At 27.6% G+C, this 25012-nt stretch overlaps 1 protein-coding gene across 2 annotated transcripts; it reads right to left on the bottom strand.

Annotated features, from left to right (window-relative positions):
* Positions 1-217: 217 nt before the first annotated feature.
* LOC127241787 (glycine-rich protein DC7.1-like) lies at positions 218-1174 on the bottom strand. Of its 2 annotated transcripts, XM_051261004.1 has the most exons (3): positions 1022-1174; positions 740-888; positions 218-646 (listed from the first exon to the last, which is right to left on the bottom strand). In XM_051261004.1, the coding sequence occupies exons 1-3, from the start codon at positions 1098-1100 to the stop codon at positions 422-424; spliced, it is 453 nt and encodes a 150-aa protein (XP_051116961.1). In that variant the 5' UTR covers positions 1101-1174; the 3' UTR covers positions 218-421. The 2 variants fall into 2 exon arrangements, with proteins under 2 accessions (XP_051116961.1, XP_051116960.1); XM_051261003.1 differs by having other exon boundaries at positions 218-888; positions 1022-1169.
* Positions 1175-25012: the final 23838 nt, after the last annotated feature.

Raw genomic sequence — 25012 nt, 5'->3', positions numbered from 1 at the left:
ATTAATGTTTCTAACATATATTTTACGGATCATGTTCATCAATTTACCCTCAGATTTCAATGCTCGGGAAGCAATTTCAGTTCAATTTTATGCATGCATGAGGTCGAATGTATATATATTTTACCCATACACACGCATGCTCCCGAGATCATCGAATCCGGTCATAGCTTTCCATGGGGATGCCTCACCACTTGATTTACAAAGGCTTTGCGACATATTTATTAAAAGGTTGATAACATTGCATGTTGGCTGCAAGAAGGCACACACTACAGGAGCATGCATGCAGAGAGATGACGACTAATCATCTCTCTCACACAAATTATTGAGTCATACGTATAATACAATACGTACATAATTATATGCATATATGAGGAAGAGATATTATTGACGAAGCATGTTCTGTGAGCTATGGCTAATTCCTTCAGTTTTGGGTCTGGGACTGAGCATCGAAGGCGGCCTTCTCGGCGGCGTCTTTGCAGCAGTGGCGGCCACACCAGTGGCGGCAGCCGTATTTCTGTTGGCTCTCGGGTTGAACCTGAGCATCAAAGGCAGCCTTCTCGGCAGCGTCTTTGCAGCAGTGGCGACCACACCAGTGGCGGCAGCCGCCGCCGTGGCCCTGGGGTTGAACTTGAGCATCGAACTCGGCCTTCTCGGCAGCATCTCTGCAGCAGCGGTGGCCACACCAGTGGCGGCAGCCGCCGCCGTGGCCCTGGGGTTGAACTTGAGCATCGAACTCGGCCTTCTCGGCAGCATCTCTGCAGCAGCGGTGGCCACACCAGTGGCGGCAGTAGTAGTCTCCCTTTCCACCTCCACGCTGGTAGTCTCCCTTTCCACCTCCACGCTGGTAGTCTCCCTTTCCGCCTCTGCCGCCGTCATGCTCAGGTTCAACTATTCACGTCCAAAACACAGGCCAAAATCGATCATTAGTTATATTATTAATTGCTCATGGAATATAAATATATGTATAATCTTAATTTAGTCGTCCATCAGAATTCAGAAAGGATTAGTATAGTGCACTCACCTTGTTCGTTAGTTGCTGCGACTACGAGGAGGAATGCAGCAAGGAGAAGGGCGAGGATCACCATGGTCTTGATCGCCATTGTAGTATCTGTTTGTTGTGCTTTTTGTTAACTGGAAATTAATGCGAGTGTTGATGATGATGATGATGATGTGTTAATGTGGGGGTGAATTTATAGGGGAAATGTTGTGAAGCAGACAGATTTGGTGAGGTCAGAATAGGGCGGGCGTAATTAAGTCCATCGGTGGTTTGTATTGTATTGTGTTGTATTATTACTGACTTTGACCCAACCTTAGCTTCCTTATCTTCTTCCATGGCTCCCCTCACACTAACAATCAAATTAATAAGAAGAAAACCTCAACCTTCTTTGCTATTATTATTATTATTAGTATTTTTATTATTAGGATAAACTACATCGTAGAAACCATTGTGTATATGTTATTAGAACTTAGTATACTACGTCTTATGTTTTTTATTTATTTATCAACCAAAGTAACAACTAAGGATCATCCAAAGGTTTCATTCTAAAATAAACCTAGTTAAATATATTTAGAAGCAATATATTATATTTATGATAGTTATTTTGATTTATAGGATTCTTGTCTTATTTAAAGGATTTTTATATCATTATAAATATATACGTATTCTTATGATTGAAATAGAGAATTTCAGTTTCATATTATAACCCGGGTACCTCCATAACCCATTTTATCATGTATATATTTTTATATTTTATTAATGTATTTGCTTCTATTTACGATCATGCTGTTATTTTTATGTCATCTCCGCTTCTACTACTCTACTGACAGAGTTTACTTTCGACTCTAACGCCGTTGAGAGTTCTGTTTTCGACTCTATATTAAAATAACAACTAAGGATCATCCAAATGTTTCATTCTAAAATAAACCTGCTCCCCTACTCTTTTAAATAATTTTGGGGAAAGAATTGTGGCCTTCATCACTTTTATTTTATTTTTTATTAATAGACTGTTATATGCAGGTTAGTTTAGGGTGTGTTGTTTAACGCAAATTTTTTCAACATATTTACCCCCAAAAAATTAATATATTACACACAATCATTATTCTTTTTATATGATCTGCACAATTCATCATACTTAACATGAATAAGAAAAATATATATATATATCCCTCTAAACCAAAACACAAAACACAAAACAAACACACCCTTAGTGTTGTTTTTTTTTTTTTTTTTAATGTAAAGTTTGTAAGATTATCTCGGTATATATTGTGTTGAAATATTTAGTCTTTGTGAATAATAGAATATATAGGGTTTGTTCTTTTATGATCTAAAATGAAATCAACACTATTCATTCCATACATTTTCTAATAAATATATATGTTAAAAATTTTTTAGGAAAAATAATGAAATCGTCTCTTGATCATCAAAATAAGATGTCTATATATAGACAATATAAAACAGACTCGATAGAGTCAAATCTAAATAATTTAATCAATGGATAAAACCAAATCTAAATATAAAATTACTAAATCTGAAATATTTCAACATTCCTCTTCAAACTAAAGTGGTATAACAGAAATCAACTTGAGTTGGATAAGAAAGTTGAATATAAATGAAAAAAAATAAAATTAACAGTTGAATCTCCACCGGAACCGAAAACAAGATGACTTTCCACCCCGGAGCAAAAAAAACGAGATGACTCTCCACCGGAGCCGAAAACAAAATGACTTTTCACTGTAACCGAAAACAAAATGACTTTTCACTGGAATCGAAAACAAAATGACTCTCCACCGGAGACGAAAACGAGATGACTCTCCACCGGAGTCGAAAACGACATGACTCCACCGGAGCCGAAAACGACATGACTCCACCGGAGCCGAAAACGATATGACTCCACCGGAGCTTAAAACGAGATGACTCCATCGGAGCCTAAAATGACATGACTCTACGCGGAGCCGAAAACGACATGACTCCACCGGAGCAAAAAACGACATGACTCTCCACCAGAGTCGAAACAAGATGACTCTCCACTGGAGCCGAAAACGCCATGAATCCACCGAGGCCGAAAAATTTCAGATTGCACACAGACAACAAACAAGCAGCGGACAAATGACAAATTGCAGACAAGTTTCATATCACACGCAGACAACAGACAAACAACGGACAGATGGCCGATCGCAGACAAATTTAAGATCGCATGCAGACAACATACATGAAAGATGACAGATCGCAGACAGATTTCAAATTACATGCAGGAACAGACAGACAACGGACATACGACAGATCGCAGACGAGACAAATTTGCAAAAAAACAGACTTGCAAAGACATGATCTCAAAATCACAAGACATCCGGGTACAATCCAGGTTGAATGTACCCAGAGAAACGCGGGTTTATATACTATGGACGTGTTTGGCATTTAGCTGATAGCTGTTAGCTTATTCAATTAGCTTATAGCTATCAGTTATTCAATTAGCTGGTTTGACTAGCTGATTCGATTAGCTGTTTGTATTAAAATGTTTGATAAAACAACTGTTTGATATTAGATGTTTATACGTAAAATGACAATTGAGGACATTTTTATTTTATTTTTTTCCTAATATATTCAATTGTGTTCTTTTGAGTTTAAAATATTTGAAATTTTTTGTTATTAATTATTGAAAATTGTAAAAGTGTTATAAAATAATATTTATTTTTATTATAGTTAAATTTAAAAAAATATATTTTTATTGAAAAATATAAATATTTTTTTCTATTGAAAATGATGTAAAATATATAATGATAAATTTTTTATGCATATATTTATGATGCTAATTATCGATTATTTCATTATATTTATAATTTTTATTAAATTTAATTTATTTAATTTATTTTTCGTATAAAATTTATATAATGTAATTTTAATATAAAATTAAATTATTTATATTTATATTTTCTATTTTGTTGATAATTCTAATAAATTTCTGTATTTTACAATTAAAATAATTTTTATACTCCATACGTCCACCGCGTATCAATCCGTTTACTTTTTGTACGTAGATTTTAGTATACTCCATATTAGTATTATATTGATATGTGATATAATTGATATACATAAAGACTATTATACCCCTTAGCATTTATAGTATTAAGTGGTGTTATTTGAGGGCATTTATATAATATTATATAAAGGGTGGGGTAATTTTATATTTTAGTGGGAGGTACATTTACTAAAAAAGAAAATGGATACATTTGTGATGGACCGACTAAAATGGCAAAATAGATAGATTTGCAGTGGACGAAGGAAGTATATAAATTAATTATTTTAAATTTATAAAAGTAAAACTATAATATAATAAAATATTCTAATATAATTAATAAATAATCAAAATATATTTATTTGTGTAGAATACATAATAAATTTTTAATGGCAAATAAAGAATAAAAAATTTTAAATTGAAAAAGCTATTTCAAAATTTTGGGTAAGTTAGCCTTTCAGAAATTAAATTTTTAGGTCCAAAAAACTATTTCAAAAATTTAATTTACCAAACACCTAAATTAGTTGTTTGACTAGTCAAACATCTAAAAATTGTTCAATAAGCTACAAGCTATTGAAAAAGCTCTTTGCCAAACACACTCTATATCTACGGCATGAGAAAATAGGCTCTGATACCATATTTAAAATTTTAGGGGGAAAATAATGAAATTGTCTGTTGATCATCAAAATAAGGGGCCTATATATAGCCAATACAAAACATATTCGATAGAGTCAAATCTAAGTAATTTAATTTATGGATAAGATCAAATCTAAATATAAATTTATTAAATTTAAAACTGAATATCTAAAATATCTCAATAATATATTTATATACTATAATTTTTTCTCAAAATACTATTTAAATAAAATTTAAAATAATACTTTATTTCAAATCAATTTTAAATTGTTGCTAAATAAATGCATAATTTTTTTTTTAATATTCAAAATTTAGAAAATTATTAGGTCAACTAAAAGATCTACGACATTTTTATTTTTAAACAATACAAGTTTATTTCCATAAAAATAAATAAATAAAAAAAAGCTTATATAAGAGATTTCATAATATATTTCAGAATATTTTTTCTATTCAATACTATAATTAATGTTCATTATTTTATGACAAAAATCGTAATCTATGAATATTTTATCGATGGTGATTTTATTCAATAAACTGAATATAGAACTGTTTTTTGTATTTTTAATAAACACAACTTTATTGGTTGCACAGTAAAAATCATTAAAATCAAGTTAAACTTTTTTTAAAAAAAAAGTCAATATTATTATTATTATTATTATTATTATTGATCGAAAATTCTATATTAGTAACAAATATATTTTCTTATTATATATCTTTGAACATAAATAAATAGAAATATATAGATATTTCCGATTTGTTCGATTTAGATTTGGATTTGATTTTCTTTTTTTTAAATATCAATTAAAATAGTATTTTTTATGATATTTTATTTTAAAAAAAAAACAATACTATTTTTATTTAGATTTGCGGTGATTGAATAATTAAAAACAAAAAAATTGAAACTCAAATTAAATGAACTCTCTAATATCCATTTATATTTTTACTACACACATAAGGAATATACTTCCTCTGTCCGATTCTAAGACTCATTTATGTTTTACTTGTTGATCTTTAAATATTAATTATTATATGAAAACGTAGTACAAATTAAAGAAAAAAGAAAAAATACTTCTATTAATGTCATATAATACTATTATAACAAATTTTGTGCAAAAAATAATAAAAATATGCGTGATGGAGAGAATATATTTTTTTTTTTAAACACAAAAATTACTTTTGTAACTACACGAGTAAAGTGGCATATATATGGAACCTGCATAGTCGAGTTTGGTTAGAGCATCTATTGTAAATCTGGTTTTCACTTTTTATTAAACCCTAAATCCTAAACCCTAAACCCTATATTCCTCTAAACCAAAACACAAAACAAACACACCCTTGGTGTTTGAGTTGTTCTTTTTTTTCTAATGTAAAGTTTGTAAAATTATCTCGGTATATATTGTGTTGAAATATTAGCCTTTGTGAATAATAGAATATATAGGGTTTGTCCTTTTATGATTTTAAGATGAATTCAACAATATTCATTCCATATATTTTCTAATAAATATTTTTTTTTTTCTCAAAAATACTATTTAAGCAAAATTTAAATTAATACTCTATTTCAAATTAATTTTAAACTATAGCCAAGTAAATTCATAATTTTTTTTTAATATTCATCGGAAACGGTGTCAATAGAAACTTTAGAAAATTATTAGTGTTAGAAATTTTGGGGGGAAATAATAAGATTGTCTTATTAATCATCAAAATAAAGAGCCTATATAGGCAATAGAAAACAGACTCGATAGACTCAAATCCAAGTAATATAATCTATAGATAAGACCAAATCTAAATATAAATATACTAAATCTAAAATCGAATATTTAAAATATTTCTAACATATCTCAACATTCCTCTCAAACTCAAATGAGTGCCTAAAATCCAACTTGAGTTTGTCCAAAAGCAATCGGAAGCGGCTGGGAATGAGAGATTTGATGAAAATATCTGTTGTCTGATCTGCGGAGGAGATTGAAACAAGATGGACAGCACCATCGACGACATGTTGTCGAATGAAGTGACAATCAAGCTCAATATGCTTGGTGCGCTCGTGAAAGGTATCATTGTGGGCCATCTTTATAGCACTCTGACTTTCGCAGTGAAGAGCCGTAGAAGATGACTGAGGAACATCAAGATTATTGGGTAATCGACGAAGCCATAAACGTTCTAACGTAGAGTCGGCAAGGGCACGATACTCCGGCTCTGCTCAATCGAGAAACTAAAGTCTGCTTCTTGTTGCGCCAAGAGACGAGAGAATCACCCAGGAAGAAGCAGACACCAGTGGTTGAAGGACGATCAGTAGGATCACCAGCCCAATCAGCATCAGAGTAACTATTGAGAGTCAAAGACGAGTGAAAGGAAAAGTGTAAACCATGCAGGAGAGTACTTTTCTCATAACGAATAATATGTAAGACAGAAGAGTGGTGAGAGGTCCTCGGAGCGGCCATGAACCGACTCACAATATGAATTGCATGAGTGATATCTGATCGAGTGATAGTCAAGTAGATCAAGCTCCCAACAAGTTGACAATAGAGGGTAGAGTCATCAAGAATAGAGTCATCATGTAGAGTAAGTCGAACGTCATAAGCAAGTAGTGTAAAGGCTACCTGACAGTCTGTGAGACCCGCTCAAGAAAGGAGATCAGAGGCATACTTAGCTTGAGAGAGAAAGAAACCGTTGGAAGAATCAGAGACTTCAAGTCCCAAGAAGTAACGAAGGGGACCCAAACTCTTCATCTCAAACTACTGGCTAAGATATGTTTGTAGATAAAAAATACCAGACACATCATCTCTCGTGATAATCATATCATCAACATAAAGTAAGAGTATAACTATCCTAGATGAAGAACGACGAAGAAATAGGCCAGAGTCGTAAGCGCATGTGGTAAAACCAAACTCCAATAGTGCAGCACTAAATGTGGCATACCAAGCCCCAAGGAGCCTGCTTCAACCCATATAAAGCGCAACGTAAGCGACAAACCTTTCCAGAAGACGAAAAACTTGAAGGGGAGGGGGGTCATATAAACTTCTTCAGAAAGTGACCCATGTAAGAATGCATCATTGACATCAAACTGAAGAAGAGACCACTGACAAGCAGCAGCAACGGCAAAAAGACAACAAACAATAGTGAGACGAGCAGCGGGAGTAAAAGTCTCCTCATAGTCAACTCCATACTCCTGGGAATAACCTTAGGCCACCAGACAAGCCTTGTAACGCTCAATGGAACCATCAGAATTAGTCTTGATTTTTAAAACCCACTTGCACCAATAGGTGTCTTGCCAGAAGGCTAATCCACTAATCCCAAGTTTAAGTTTTTGCCAGAACCTTCAATTCCTCAGTCATAGCTTGCTTCCATAATGGATCAACACTCACCTCACGAAATGACCTAGGCTCATCATAAGATAATATGGCAAAGTAACAATGATAATCACGCAAGTGAGGAGGAGGGTGACTCACTCTATGTGATCGATGAGGTATGACAGGTCCAGGGACCGTAGATGGATCATCATCTCGAGACAATGTCGGAGGTGGATCAGAAGCTTCAACTGGAACAGGATCCAGAGGCGGTGATGGATCCGTAGGATCAAGATCAAAAAACAAGGAAGGAAATGCTGACAAGAAGGAAGGTGAACCATGAATAGATGGGACAAAATTTAGACATGGTGGAAAACATGACTCTCCCAAAATGTAACATGACAAGATATACGCAACCGTTTAGAAACTGGATCCCAAAGCCTATAACTTTTATGCTCTGACCCATAACCAAGAAGACAACATACATGCACAATAGATTCCAATTTGGAACGTTCATGCGGAGGGATAGCGACAAAACTGACACAACCGAAAGGACGAAGGGTACTATAATCGGGTGGCTGACCGTATAGACGTTCGAAAGGGGTGCTATTATGGAGGACAGATGATGTAATATAATTTATGGTATAGATAGCAGTGAGGGCAGCTTTTCCCCAAAACCTATCAGGACAAGAAACAGACAAAAGGGATGCACAAACAGTATATAGAATGTGACGATGTTTGCGCTCAGCGCGACTATTATGTTGAAAGGCGTATGGATAGGAACGTTGAATCAATGTACCTTGAGTAGAGAGAAAACTTAATAAGGTAGAATCTTTATACTCAATGACATTATGAGTATGGAGGGTCTGTATAGGACAAGAAAATTGAGTTCGAACATTTTGAGCAAATTGAATGTATGTTTGAGGTAATTTTGAACGGTGTTTCAAAAAATATATCCATGTAAAATTGGAGTAATCATCTATGAAAATGACATAATAACGACGCCCACCCACAGAGGGAACATGAGAAGGACCCCAAATATCAAAATGAACTAAGAAAAAAGGTTTATTTGCGACCGACATATGTCTTGAAAAAGATAAGGCTGATTGTTTCCCCAAAGGACAGTGTAAGCAATCAAATGACTCAAAATGAGTAGGACCCAAATGACTCTTACTAACGAGAAACTAAATTTTAGAGGAAGATGTATAACCAAGATGAATGTGTCATTGCAGACTAGGGGAAGAAAATGTATTAAGAGGGGTATGAGTAGTAGCAGTTGAAAAATTACTTGGAGGAATTTTCAAAGATTGTACCTCAAATAGTTGATCCACTTTTCGACTTGTCCCAAGAATTTGACCCGTATGTGGATCCTGAACCTGCACACCAGAAGAAGAAAAGGTAACCAGTAAGTCCTTACTCAACTAGTTGGCCAACTGATACAAGATTTAAAGTCAATTGGGGAATACAGTAAGTATCAGGAAGAGATGTAAATGGTAGAGATATAGATCTTGAATGAGTGTGCAACTTCCATTAGTAATATGTATAGGCAATAAATGAGACACATAATGCGCATCAGTCAAGAGGTCAAGTGTAGGTGTCATATGAAGGCAACAACCAAAATAAAAATACCACGAATTTTTCATACCACATGGGGAATTAGAAGCAAGAATTTGATGCAAGAGAGTCACGAGATTCTGGACTAAGAAGCCATGTCAAATCAACTCCGATGACAAAACTAATCACACAGGTATAAATCAAGAAATCAAATTGAGTAATTCAACCGGTAATAGTCGCAAAACAAAATCAACTCCGATGACAAAACTAACCACACCACAACGTAAGAAACCAAAGCACGAGGCGAAGGCCGAAAAACGAAGGCGGCGGCGAAAGTGTTTTCCTCCGCGATTTGATTTTTTGGTGGCAAGGTCGCCAGACGACGGCGATTCCAACAGTATGGACGGTGAACAACAACGGCGGCGGCTAAGGTTTTGGTTTTGAAAAATCGGGCTCTGATACCATGTTAAAAATTTTGGGAAAAAATAATAAGATTGTGTTATTGATCATCAAAATAATGGACCTATATATAGGCAATACAAAACAGACTCGATAGACTCAAATCTAATAATATAATATATAAATAAAACCAAATCTAAATATAAATATATTAAATATAAAACCAAATATTAAAAGTATTTCTAACATATCTCAACAATTAGGTGAACTAAAAGATCTACAATATTATTATTTTTAAACAATACAAGTTCATTTGCATAAAAAAGTAGCTTATATAAGAGATTTCAGAATATTTTTTCTATTTAATACAGTAATTGATGATCATTATTTTATGACAAAAATCGTAATCTATGAATATTTTATTAAGGGTGATTTTATTCAATAAATTGAATATAGAACTGTTTTTTTGTATTTCTAACAAACATAATTTTATTGATTGCACAGTAAAAATCATTAAAATCAAATTAAACTTTCTTTAAAAAAAATCTATATTATTATTATTATTATTATTATTATTTTTTGGATCGAGAAGTCTATCTGTTATTATTAGTAGTAGTCGCAGTACTACGTATCTCAAATCCTTTCTTAATTATTATAGTATATTACAACAAAGCACGAGCATTTATTACATGTTAGCACTAGACACTATTAAAAATTACATGTATCCTCGCCCTTCTAGACAAATATATTTTCTAATTATATATCTTTGAACAGAAATAAATAGAAACATATACATATTAAAAATATATTTTGGTCTCATTCAATATCATAATTATCAATTTTAGTCTTATTTTTAAAAAATTATAAATTTTGATCCCACTCAAATAAAAATTTATCAATTTTAGTCCCAAAATGGTTAATTGGGACTGAACACGGCCATGTTGGCTTGAACACAGCCATGTTGGATGACTCATAAAGTGGCTAGGCGTCCCAGGCAACCAACAAGACCGTGTTGGTCTCAACACGGCTGTGTTGATTACCCAGCACTTCTGAACACGGCCGTGTTCCTGCCCGTGTTCTGAACACAATCATGTTCTTGTCCATGTTCCTACTCATGGTCTCAACACATCCATGTTCTAGGCCATGTTCCTGTCCATATTCTCAACACAACCATGTTCTAGGCCATGTTCACGACCATGGTTTCAATATAATCATATTGCAGGTCATATTTATTATTATTTTTAATTTTTTGTTAAAATTATTTGATATAAATATATATAACTCAACAAAAATATTTTTTACAATTATTTCATAATATAAAATATAATCAATTTTTAATATTTTAAATTAATATATATTTTTAATAATCATTATATAGATTTTTAAAAAAATTATAGTAAAAATTTTAAAATATTATTTTAAATTAATTATTTCTATAAATTATAAATTAAATTTATTATTCAAAATAATATTTTAAAATAATACTCCCTCCTTCCCACATTGGATGTCTGGGTCACTGTAGACACGAGAATTTAGAATAAATATAATTAGTAGATAATTAAAAATGTATTAGTGAAAATAATTATCATAAAATATAAATAATTATAAATTAAGATTATGATAACTAATTAAAATTTAAAAAATGTTAAATTAAAAAATAGTGTAATTATTTTCCAAAAATGAAAGTGACATGGGATGTGGGACGGACAGAAACGGCAATGTGGACATGGTAAGTGGGACGGAGGGAGTATTATTAAAAATATATATTAATATATTATTATTTTTATATATTTTTAAGATATTAAAAATTGATTATATTTTATATTATGAAATTGTTACGTACAAAAAATAATAATAATAATAATAATAATGGCAGTAGGATTCTGAATATAAGCCAAATGGGCCAAAAGTCAGGCGAAAAAGAAGTATCGGCATACACGGAGGTTGGACAGGATAAGGTCGGGCAAAGAATGATAAGATAAGGTCGGGTACGAAAGTCGGACAAGATAAGGTTGGGCATGGAGGTTGGACAGGATAAGGTCAGACACGGAGGTCGGACAAGATAAGGTCGGGCACGGAGGTCAGACAAGATAAAGCCGGGTGAAGAAAGATAAGGGTTGATATAGAGGTCGGACAGGATAAGGTCAGGCGAAGAAGGATGAGACGGCCGATGCGAAGGTCGGTCAAAAAGAGGTCGGACGAAAGGAAAGGTCTGTTAATTGGTCGGGCGAATAAAGGGTCTGTTGGTTCGTCGCTTGATTTGGCGACCGGTGAACTGTCTGGACGTTTGTTCGGCCGTTTGAAGGGACCGTACGGTGGTCGCTTGATTGGGCGACCAATGAATCGTCTGGACGAATGGTTGTTTAGCCGATTGAAAGGACCAGATGGTGGTCGTTTGATTGGGCGACCAATGAGTCATTTGGTCTAGCGACCAGTTAGTATTTGGATTAGTCGGTTGGCCTGCGGTCCGTCTAAGAAGTCAGGGTTATTTTGGGCGGTTGAGTAGCCGGTCCGTCTGTTGGTTGGTCGCTTGATTGGCCGACCGGTGAACTGTCTGGACGTTTTTTCGGCCGTTTGAAGGGACCGTATGGTGGTCGCTTGATTGGGCGACCAATGAATCGTCTGGACGAATGGTTGTTCAGCTGATTGAAGGAAGATGGTGGTCGTTTGATTGGGCGACTAATGAGTCGTTTGGTCTAGCGACCAGTTAGTATCTGGATTGGTCGGTTGGCCTGCGGTCTGTCTAAGGAGTCAGGGGTTATTTTGGGCAGTTGAGTAGCCGGTCGGGCCAGCCGCCCATTTAAGGCGGTAAGGTTTTCAGAGGCGGTTGGCCGAGCCAGTTGAGTGCTGTAACTGGCGCGAGCGGTTGGTGAGTCGGTTAACACACGTGTCGACAGAGAAGGACCTTGTGGGCGGTTGACAGCGGTTGCTATAACCGACCAGACGACGGTTCAAACCGTTTCTTTAAGAGGTTATTTAAGGATTCGGGTATGTTCTGAAAAACCATCTTCAATCAACATCAAATTCAAGTGAATTGCTTTTGGAGATTACCATTTTAGTTTTTCAGTCTGTAGTTTTTATTTTCCTAGTTTATTTATGTATCATACAGTGTCTAGAGATTCTAATCTCAGTCATTTATTTTATCAAATTCGAAGATAATCTCTATTTTCGGATTTTACTTTTTATTGTTGAAAAATTGCATCAACAGAAATAATTGTAAAAAATATTTTTGTTGAATTATAAATATATATATATATATATTTATATCAAATAATTTTAACAAAAAAATAAAAATAATAATAAATATGACCTACAATATGATTATATTGAAAACATGGTCGTAAACATGGCCTAGAACATGATTGTGTTGAGAATATGGACAGAAACATGGCCTAGAACATGGCTGTGTTGAGAACATGGGCAGGAACACGGTTGTGTTCAGAACACGGGCAAGAACACAGTCGTGTTCAGAAGTGCAGGGTAATCAACACGGCCGTGTTGGCTGCCTGGGACGCCCAGTCACTTTCTGAGTCATCCGACACAACCGTGTTCAAGCAAACACGGCCGTGTTTAGTCCCAGTCAACCATTTTGGGATTAAAATTGATAAATTTTCATTTAAGTGGAACCAAAATTGATAACTTTTTTTTAATGTGACCAAAATTGATAATTGTGATATTGAATATGACAAAAAGAATTTTTCCTCAAAACATAAGTACTATTTTTATTTAGATTTGAATTTGATTTTTTTTTTAAAAAAAAATATCAATTAAAATAGTATTGTTTTATACTATTTTATTAAAAACATAAGTACTATTTTTATTTAGATTTGCCGTGATTGAATAATTAAAAAAAAAAAGTTTGAAACTGAAATTAAATGAACTCTCTAGTATCCACATATACTTTAGTTATATACATAAGGAATATTTTTTTTTTTTAAAACACAGAAATTACTTTTATAACTATACGAGTAAAGCCGTATATAGGTGTGTTTGTTTTGTGAGATTGTTGAAAAAAATATTTTTTTTTATGTAAAATATAAAAAATTGTGTAAAAAATATAAAAATAATAAATATATTTAGTGTATTAATTTTTTTTTTTAAAAAAAGTGCATAAAACAATACTAGAAAGAACAAAGCCTAGAACCCTGCGTAGTCGAGTTTGAGGAACTCTTGTTTTCACTTTATTATTATTATTATTTTATCCCTCGTATCGATGTTATATTTTTTTAATATTCAAATTATTTTTTTAATACTTATATCAATACTTTCAATTCATTAACTTAAACGGTATTTGGTTTACGAATTTATTTATTTTTTTTATGAGATTGAGATTTTGAAATAGAATTTATATATGATAGGATTTTGCATTTATATCCTATATTTTGTCGATAAAATTATTTAAAATTTATATTTTTCAAATTCAGTTTGTTTTGCCAATTAATTAAAGGATTTTGAATTTTTATAGTTTAAATAATATAATTGTCTTCCACAAATTTTATTTGTTATCATATTAAACCCGCATCCATATTTGTTTTTCAAACTTTATTTATTTTTTTTACCAAATTGGGTTTGTGTTCTAATAAAAAAAAAAATTAATGCAATTTTCGATTAATATTAAACAATATAAATGTATACAGATTCATACAAAATATATAATATATAATCTATGTACTAAAAAATACAACAATTAAACATTCTTTCTCATACCTAATATAAAAATAGGTCAATCTAAAAATACAAAACTAAAACACCAATCAAACAATTAAAATTATTAATTTATTTAAAATATCATTGGGTAATATAATTAAATATAAATAAAATTAATTATTATAAATAAATAAATAAATATATTTTTAGTAGTATATTTAAATAAAATATTATATTTTTATAGAACCAATCAAATATATTTAAATATGAATATAATATATAATATTAAAAAAAGAAAAAAAAAAGGTTGAATAAAGGAGTATAATGGTAACACTTGAAATGCCATGGGATTAAAATTTTAAAAATATCTCATTCGCAATATTTTAATATTTATTTTAAATTTCACAATTTACTTTTAAATCAAATATAAATTCATTAGAATTTTAAAATGCATACTCCGTGGAATCATCAAAAATATGAACCAAACATATATATGGCCTAAGTATTTTACGGAACACAAAATAAATTATTTACTTTCATATTTTTTTATTGTCTAATATTGTATGTATAATGTTTATTGCATAATATTATGTTTTAACCTCTAATTAATTTATACAAATTTTGATATAATAATATAATTTTTGTTATTGTTTTGAAATACTGGAAGTATTCAAATTTCTGGTATTTAAACTTTTGGGTAATTGAAATAAAATTGGTTTGTTGTATTGTGGAATGGACTTTTATATGTGATATTTTGGTTCAAGATTTTATTGAAGTGATCATTTTTTTTATTGGTAATTTCGTTGGAATTGGATAAGAAAAATTAGAGAGTAAATAATTGAAAAATATGCATATGAGCGTGATTTTTTTGAAATAAATTGAAGTTGTATTTTTCGATAATTTTTTTTTTTAATTTAAAAGTAAATTTTTTTGAGGTGATAATTAATTACTGTATTTTTTTTTAATTTTATCAAAAATAATTTATTTTTGGTTAGATAATGACTCCGTTTACCCAGTGTTTTTGGACGAATTGATTTTTGTGTGAGAGGAAGAACTATTTTAAATTGAATTTTTCTTTATTTTTTGGTTTACTTTTTGTAATAAGTGTTTTAATTTTTTTAATTTTATTTTATATAGTATAGAGAACTGTGTAAAAAATATAAAATATTAATTTTGATGAATCATAATTTAAAAAATAAAAAAATAAAAAATATTGCACAACAAACACAATGTGTGAGAGACCTATATATTTTAAGTACAGGTGATAAATTAATCCCTTAATCAAGAAATGGAGAAGTCAATGAGATCACTGTCATAGACTTGAAATGATAGAAATAAATATAAAGATCACATTAAAAGCATGGTTCTAGTCAGTGTTTCAATTACATTACATATCTTTCATTGGTATTATATTCATATCAACATTCAAATTATTTTTTAACACTCTCGTTACTTTTATAATTTTATAAAACTCATAATAATTATTTATTTTTATATATTTTTATTATCTAATATTTTCTCTATCCCACTACAATTGACACTATTTTTATTTTTACATGTCCCGTAACAATGAAAATATTTTTATTTTTGGTAAAAATTATTAAATCAAAACATATTTAACAAATATAAATCAACTTAATTAACTAAATAATATATAACATGATAAATAACGTAGGACCCACTTAAAACCTCTTTATTTCTACCTCTCTCCTAAAAAAAATAAATATTTTTATTTATATATAAAACTACACATCTTTTATAAATTGATTTATGTTAATTATAAATAAACAAAAATATTTTTTCATTTACTTGTATTACATAATATTTTATTCTCTACAAAATGATATCCATATTGCATATATTTTTTAATTGCTATATAATTTTTAAATATTTAAACATATATTTTAACTTTTTTAATCATATATATTAAATTTACTTTAAAAATATAAATATTAGTAATTATACAAAAAAAAATAATATAATAATATCATAAGTAATTATTATTAATTAATTAAACATTTTCACCTTAAATACTATGTCTCTAATCAAATGGTTCAATTTCGGTGGGATGGAGGGAGTAATATATAAATAATAGTATTTATTATATAATATTATATTTTAATTCTAAAATATTTATTTATATAAATTTTAAAAATATTATACTTCCTCCGTCCCATAACAAAGTATTCATTTTTTCATTTTAGTCCGTCTCATAACAAAGTATCTATTTCATTTTTTTAGTAACTGTACTATCTACCTAACATTACAAATACTCTTACAACTTACAATATATTACACAAATGTCATTACCTTTATATAACACATACTAATAAGGTTATTTTAGTCGTTTCTACTTTATTCTTACTATATCCTAATATAATACTAATATTTTTAAAACTACGTGCAAAAAGCAAATTGATATTTACTTATGGGACGGAGGGAGTACGTTATTTGGTTTATTCGAGAATTTAAGAGGAGTATAACTAATAAATAAATAAGAATGTACTAGTAAAAATAATATTATAGATTGAAATTAAATTAGCTAATTAGTTTTATTAAAATAAAAAAAAATATAAATTAAAAAATTTAAAATGAGTTTAGTGTATAATTTTTTTTCAAAAAAATAAAGTGATAAAATAAATGAGACTGACGAAAATAAAAATATTATTTTTTTTAATGAAAATATTATTCAAACTAAGATTAAAATTTGGAAAAAAAAAAAATCTAAATCTAAAACACAAATCAAACAAATCATACTTATTTGGTTGTGGTAAAAATAAATTTGAAATAAAATATTGGTTTGTGATTTTATTTAAATAGTATTTTAATATGATTTAGATGTATTTTTATTATGAATTGTAATAATGTTGATTACCATTTGAAATGACAATAAAAATAAAATATTTGAAAACTCTAAATTAATTGAAAACCAAATATTTTAATATAATACCCTAAATGAAAAATATTATATCAACTATTTATTATTATGTTTTTAGATGAAACTAGAAAATTGTGGGACAAAAAAATTGGAAAAAAAAAAAAAGCGGTATATCGATTGTGTTTTGATTTTACTTTTAGTGTATTTGACAATTAGCTGATAGTCGTTAGCTCTTAGCTGATTCGATTAGATGTTAGCTGTTAGCTGATTCAATTAGCGGATTTGACTAGCTAATTTGATTAGTTGTTTGTATTAAAGTGTTTGGTAAAATAGCGGTTTAATATTAGCTGTTTATACGTATAATCACAATTAAGGATATTTTATATTTTATTTTCAAAATATTTAGTTGAGTTTTTTCGGTGGGTAGAATTTTTTATAATTTTATTATTAGTTTTAAAAATTAGGAAAAGTTTAGTAAGATATTTATTTTTATTATTTTAAAAATATTTTGTAAAGAATTAATATAAATTTATTGAAAAATATATTTTTTTTCATTAGAAATAGTATAAATATAAAAGAGCAAAAATTATTAACATATGTATTTTTATCAGATTAATTTTTAATTAATATATATTTACATGAAATTTATAATTTTAAATAAATATATTCATTTTTAATAAAAATATTATGTGATAAAAAATGCTATATAATTAATTCAATAATATTAATATTTTTATATTATCTTTATTTAAAAAATTTAAAAAATTATAAATAAAATAATTGATATATTAAAAAAATAATTATTTTAAATTTATAAATATGAATTTATAAGTTGTTATATATCTAAATAATTAATAAATAGTGTAATAAAAAAATATATGAATATATGTGAAAGAATTAATTAATTTTAAGACAAATAATGAATAAAAAAATGGAAATAAAAAAGTTAATTTAAAATATTGATATATACAGTTTTTTAAAATTAATTTTTTGGCCCAATAAGCCAATTACCAAATACCAAAATTAACTGATTTAATAATCAAACAGCTAAAAACTCTTTAATAAGTTAAAAACTTTTGAAAAAGTTGTTTATCAAAACACATTCATAAAATATATACCATATTCATTAATTATTTGAAATAAAATACAAAATGAAAACACTTAATAGTCAAACATTTCACATGAAATCATTATCTTATCTTTGTTTTCTTGTAGGAATACTGAATCTAACTTTTATGCACGTAATCCATGTATATAATTATATATATATATATATATAGAATTAGAATATTGCATTGTCATCGATTTCCATATTTAGTTGATGCATATGCACAGATCCATTCCCATTTCTACGTTTGACTTTTACAATATATATCTATATATTTATTAAAGATTACAATTGATTGTTGATTTGAGTTTTCGGATAAATAATATTTTCATTTGATATTTTATGAGATAAAATAATATTACTTCGGTCCAGCTTCAAATGCTACATTTCTTTTTGCATATTAATTTTTAAATTTTAATTATTATATCAAAATATAGTACAAATAAAGGGAAAATAACAAAAATATTTCTATTATTATTTTATCATATATATCTATATAAAACAACTCAAAATGTGGACCCCACGTTTTGTTAATTTATGCAGTCCTGCAATCTCAGAATTTTAAAATTTTTTGAATTTTTTTTAATTACAGTTTTTTAATTTTTATTGTTAGATTTAGAGTTTATTGTTTTTTTTTATTGTCAAAATAAATAATAAAGGCTGTAAATGACAGTTTTGAAATAGTGGGATGGTGATGGTTTCAAAGGAAAACTGATTTTTTTTTTCTATATATAAATATATATGTATATAGACATGTATATAAATATATATGTATATAAATATTTACATGTGAGGGAAGGGTAATACAATTAAAGGGTGAAAATACACTTACAATAAATTGTTGCTTTTTTATAAATTTTTTTATTGATAATATTGAGTTGTTTTGCTATTCTTCTTGATAATATTTTATATATATATTTTTATATTTTTTAGATTTTTTTTAATGTATTTTTTCTGCGCAGCCAATAAAATTGGAATTTCAAATACTTTTTTGATAATTTTTTTTTATTGATAATATTGAGTTGTTTTGCTAATCTTCTTGATAATATTTTTTTTTATATATATTTTGTATAATTTTTAGATTTTTTTGGTTTTTTCTAATGTATTTTTTGTGCGCAGTCATAAAGTTGGAATCTCAAATACTTTCTTGATAAACTTTTTTATTGATAATATTCTTTATTAATAATATTGAGTTGTTTTGCTATGTTTTTTATTAATAATATTTATATATATATATTTTTATAATTTTTAGATTTTTTTCGTTTTTTTAAAATTGTTTATTTTGTTGTATTTTTTCTGCGTAGCCATAAAGTTGTAATCTCAAATACTTTTTTGATAATTTTTTTTTGTATTGATAATATTTTTTTATTGATAATATTGAGTTGTTTTGCCATTCTTCTTTATTAATAATATTTTTTTATATATATATATTTTATAATTTTAGATTTTTTTAGTTTTTTCTAAATTTTTTTATTTTGTTGTTTTATTTTTGTGCGCAGCCATAAAGTTGGAATCCCAAATACTTTTTTGATAAATTTTTTTTTATTGATAATATTGAGTTATTTTACTATTCTTCTTTATTGATAATATTATATATATATATTTTTATAATTTTTAGATTTTTTTTATTTTTTCTAAATTGTTTATTTTGTTGTATTTTATCTGCAAATACTTTTCTGATAAATTTTTTTATTGATAATATTTTTTTTATCAATAATATTGAGTTGTTTTGCTATTATTCTTTATTAATAATATTTTTTATAAAAATTTATTTTGTTGTGTTTTTTCTGTGCATCCATAAAATTAGAATCCCAAATACTTTTTTGATAAATTTTTTTATTAATAATATTTTTTTTATTGATAATATTGAGTTCTTCTTTATTAATAATATTTTTTTATATATATATTTTATAATTTTAGATTTTTTTTTCTAAACTGTTTATTTTGTTGTTTTTTTCTGGCAGACATAAAGTTGGAATCTCAAATACTTTTTTGATAAATATTTTTTATTGATAATATTTTTTTATTGATAATATTGAGTTATTTTGCTATTCTTCTTTATTAATAATATTTTATATATATATATTTATAATTTTTAGACTTTTTGATTTTTTCTAAATTGTTTATTTTGTTATATTTTGTTTATTTTGTTGTATTTTTTCTTTGCATCCATAAGTTTGGAATTCCAAATACTTTTTTGATAATTTTTTTTATCAATAATATTTTTTTTAATTGATAATATTGAGTTATTTTGCTATTCTTCTTTATTGATAATATTTTTATATATATATTTTTATAATTTTTTAACTACAGTTTTTTAATTTTAATTTTTAGATTTAAAGTTTATTGTTTTTTTTGTAATTATTCAAAAACATGATAGATGGTGTAAATGGCAGTTTTGAAATAGCGGGATGGTCGTGGTTTCAATGTTAGTGAAGAAAAATTGATTTATATATATATATATATATATATAGACATGTGAGAGAATGATGATGCAACTAAAGGTGAGAATAAGAATATTGAAATTTATTATCATTGATGCACTTACAATGAATTGTTGCTTTTTTAATAATTTTTTTTATTAATAATATTTTTTTATTGATAATTTTTTTTATTGATAATATTTTTTTATTCATAATATTGAGTTGTTTTTCTATTATTCTTTATTAATAATATTTATATCTATATATTTATAAGTTTTAGATTTTTTTTGTTCTTTTTAATTTTGTTTATTTTATTGTATTTTTTATGCGCATCCATAAAGTTGGAATCCCAAATACTTTTTTGATAAATTTTTCTAATTGATAATATTTTTTTATTGATAATATTGAGTTGTTTTGTTATTCTTCTTTATTAATAATATTTTTTAGATTTTTTTTGTTCTTGCTAAATTGTTTATTTTGTTGTGTTTTTTTTGTAGTCATAAAGTTGGAATCTCAAATACTTTTTTGATAATTTTTTTTATTATTGATAATATTTTCTTTATTGATAATATTGAGTTGTTTTTTCTTCTTTATTAATAATATTTTTTTAATATATATTTTTATACATTTTTAGCCATAAAGTTGGAATCCTAAATTATTTTTTTGATAATTTTTTTATTGATAATATTTAGTTGTTTTGCTATTCTTATTTATTAATAATATTTTTATATATATATATATTCTTTTATAATTTTTAGATTTTTTTGATTTTTTCTAAATTGTTTATTTTGTTGTGTTTTTTCTGCGCAGCCATAAAATTAGAATACAAATACTTTTTTGATAATTTTTTTATTGATAATATTGAGTTGTTTTGCTATTCTTCTTTATTGATTTATATATATATTTTTATAATTTTTAGATTTTTTTGATTTTTTCTAAATTGTTTATTTTGTTGTATTTTTTCTGCTTAGCCATGAAGTTGGAATCTCAAATAATTTTTTTGATAATTTTTTTTTATTGATAATATTATATATATATATTTATAATTTTTAGATTTTTTTGGTTTTTTCTATATTGTTTATATCGGAAGTTGTTAGCGATAGGTTTGGTGATTTTTTAATTTGTAATATATAAAAATTATTTTATTATACATTTAAGTGTAATTTAAATTCTTATTAGCAATTGATCATGATTTATATTAAGTTATCTGGGGAATTGATTTTATTTTTTAAGTTGTAAGAAACATAAATTGTAATATGTATATGAATAATAATTTTATTTTCATAATCAATTAAGTTATAATCACATCCAAATATATTTATAGTTTTTATATAATTTTTAATTGATTTTGTTCATAATAAATTAAATTGTTATTTTAACATTAAATTATTTTAGTTATATTGCATATTTTATTCCAAAATGTAACATTAAATTATTTTAGTTATATTGCATATTTTATTACAAAATGTAGCATTAAATTATTTTAGTTATATTGCATATTTTATTTCAAATATATAATGTAATCATAATTTATATAACATATTTTTTTCGGGAAAAGTTTATGCAGAGGTGGACTGATGCCGGCTCTATTTGGTGCATATGTTTGGCCAAGAATTAGTGGATGATGGTAGATGATAATGATGTTTTTAGTTCGAGTTTGCAGAAAATCCGGCTGCACTCAAATCAAAAGATGTTTTAAAATTGTTGATATGGATATAGTGAAGATTTTGTATGTAAAATAAATGAATAGTACTATCCAAAGTTAAATGCATATATTTTACTAATTTTTAAAATAATTATATAAACATATATGTTTAAAAAAAAGCATAGACTTATGTTTTAAATTTATTCTAGAATTACAACGTATATATTGATAAATAATTTTTATTTGTAATTAATAAAGAAGATATAAAAAAATATATTAAATTTTTAAAATATAATTTATTTTGTATTCAAAATTATTTTAAATAATACTATTATATCTTATATTTAATTAAGAAATAAAAGTAGATGCTACAAAATTTAATATTTACGGAGATAGTATAATTTATTGATTTTATTTTATTTTATTTTATATTGATTAAAATATATATATAATATATATAAAGAAACTACTATTAAACAAAAAAAATATAATTATAATTTTTTGTTGCTTTCACCGTGCGTGGCACGGGTATTTCGCTAGTAAAACTAATGGAAGAACATTTATAAAAAAAATTATACATATATAAAAATATTTTTAATGTTAAGTATAATAGCACAAAAGATAAATATAACTTTTATAAGAGAACGGAGAAATATATTTTTATTGAAAAATGTGCCGAATAAATAATATTAATTTTAAAATCACAAAAAACAAACCCTTATATGTGAAATTGTATAGATAAACGTTCGATAAATGAATACGAATTAAATGAAAACTATTATAAATATGATTGATACTTTTATTATTTTTTTCCGAATGCTAATGAAAATGGAAATCACTTTTGGACATATCTTATTTTTTATTTATTAATAAATATGTATTAATTTAATTTTTGCTTTTTCAGATGTGAAACTTTGTGTATAGTACTGGTGTGTTTATTTTGTGTCATAAGATTATAATATATAATATTATATTAATAAATTATATAATAAAATGATAAAATAATTTAATGTTAACCTTCACAACAAGAAAATATCAATTTTGTAATAAGATTTTTTTATTCCTAAATTTACTTTTTCCGCTACTAATGACATTAGAGACGGAATTAGAAAGGAAATTGCGTTAACTACGTTAACTTTAGAGACGGAATTTCGTTACTAATATACTTATTTTTTTTTTGTAGTGCTTAATATTAGATAAGATTATTTTTTTAAATATCCTTAATTATATGTGTTGGTGTCGAAATTTTTTTTCTTTTTTTTTTTTTTTTGGCATATGAGCAAGTGTTCATAGCATTTCTAAAAATCTGCACAGTGGCAAAGAATTAACCGAGTTGGTGGTTTTGGATGTATTCATCGTATCCCACACTCAATAAAATGAGACAAATGTATGTGTTGGATAGAAAAAATGTAGGAGATGTTGTATATAATGTCCTATTGCACCAACTTTGTCTTTTGTGTACAGGCTTGTGTTTTTGTTTGTATATATGTTTGTCTTTGCGGGTGAGTAACCAGAACTCAGAGTGCGCATCCTCTCCACCTGTTAGAGTGTTGAGATAACTCATCTATGGAGGTTTTAAGACAATAAGAATGATTCTTGGAGTCGAAACCGAATAAGATAATCATCCGGCATACAACTTTGTTTTTAGCTTGGCCGTTGATCTGTTGGAGTTGTTACGGTGTAGTAATAGCCAGTCCATGAGAGCTTGTATAAACTAAATAGAGTTTGGGTAGAAGATAGGTTTGGTGTCTTATATGGTGTAAACTAAGTGTTTGATTTAGCTAAGACTCCTGAACTGGAATTCCCCCAAACGTAGGTTGGAAAACTGAATTAGGTAAACAAACTTGGTGTGTTGTTTTTCTTTCTACACTTATTCAACCATTGATTCGTGCACAAACACAAACTGTTGCCATAATCTCGAGACAACTATGTTATAAAGTTGTGTTTACATCGTTTCACAGTTCCGCTATGCAAGATACTCGGAGGCGTTGGACCTCTTATTCGATTGGCCACCCGATTTTCAACATCTGGTATTAGAGCAACATGCTCAATTCCCCAAGTAGGTCTGTCCTTGGTTCAAGATGAGTCGTGAAGTAACCTTGTCCATTCGTCCATCTGTGTTCGATGGAACAACTATAGCTACTAGAAGAACATGATAGAGACTTACCTGTTAACTCTTGGTGATGAAACTTGGAAAGCTGTAGAGCTTGGTTAGACTCATCCAATTAAAATTATGCCTGGAGAAACTCAGAACGACCTCGCTACCATTGTTGCGAAACTAAAAAATAAGTGGACATCTGAAGAGAAAATTGCTGCAAGTGGAAATGCTGGAGCTATGAATGCCATATTTGCCTCAATTGATAAAGTTCAGTTTCATATCATCCCAAACTGCAAGAAAGCAAAATATGCATGAAGAGCTTTGAAA

The sequence above is a fragment of the Andrographis paniculata genome, unplaced genomic scaffold, assembly GCF_009805555.1.
Source record: "Andrographis paniculata isolate CXL003 unplaced genomic scaffold, ASM980555v1 Contig83END, whole genome shotgun sequence".
NCBI lineage: Eukaryota > Viridiplantae > Streptophyta > Magnoliopsida > Lamiales > Acanthaceae > Andrographis > Andrographis paniculata.
Note: the sequence above shows the minus strand (reverse complement) of the source record. Positions and strands in the feature narration are given on the sequence as shown.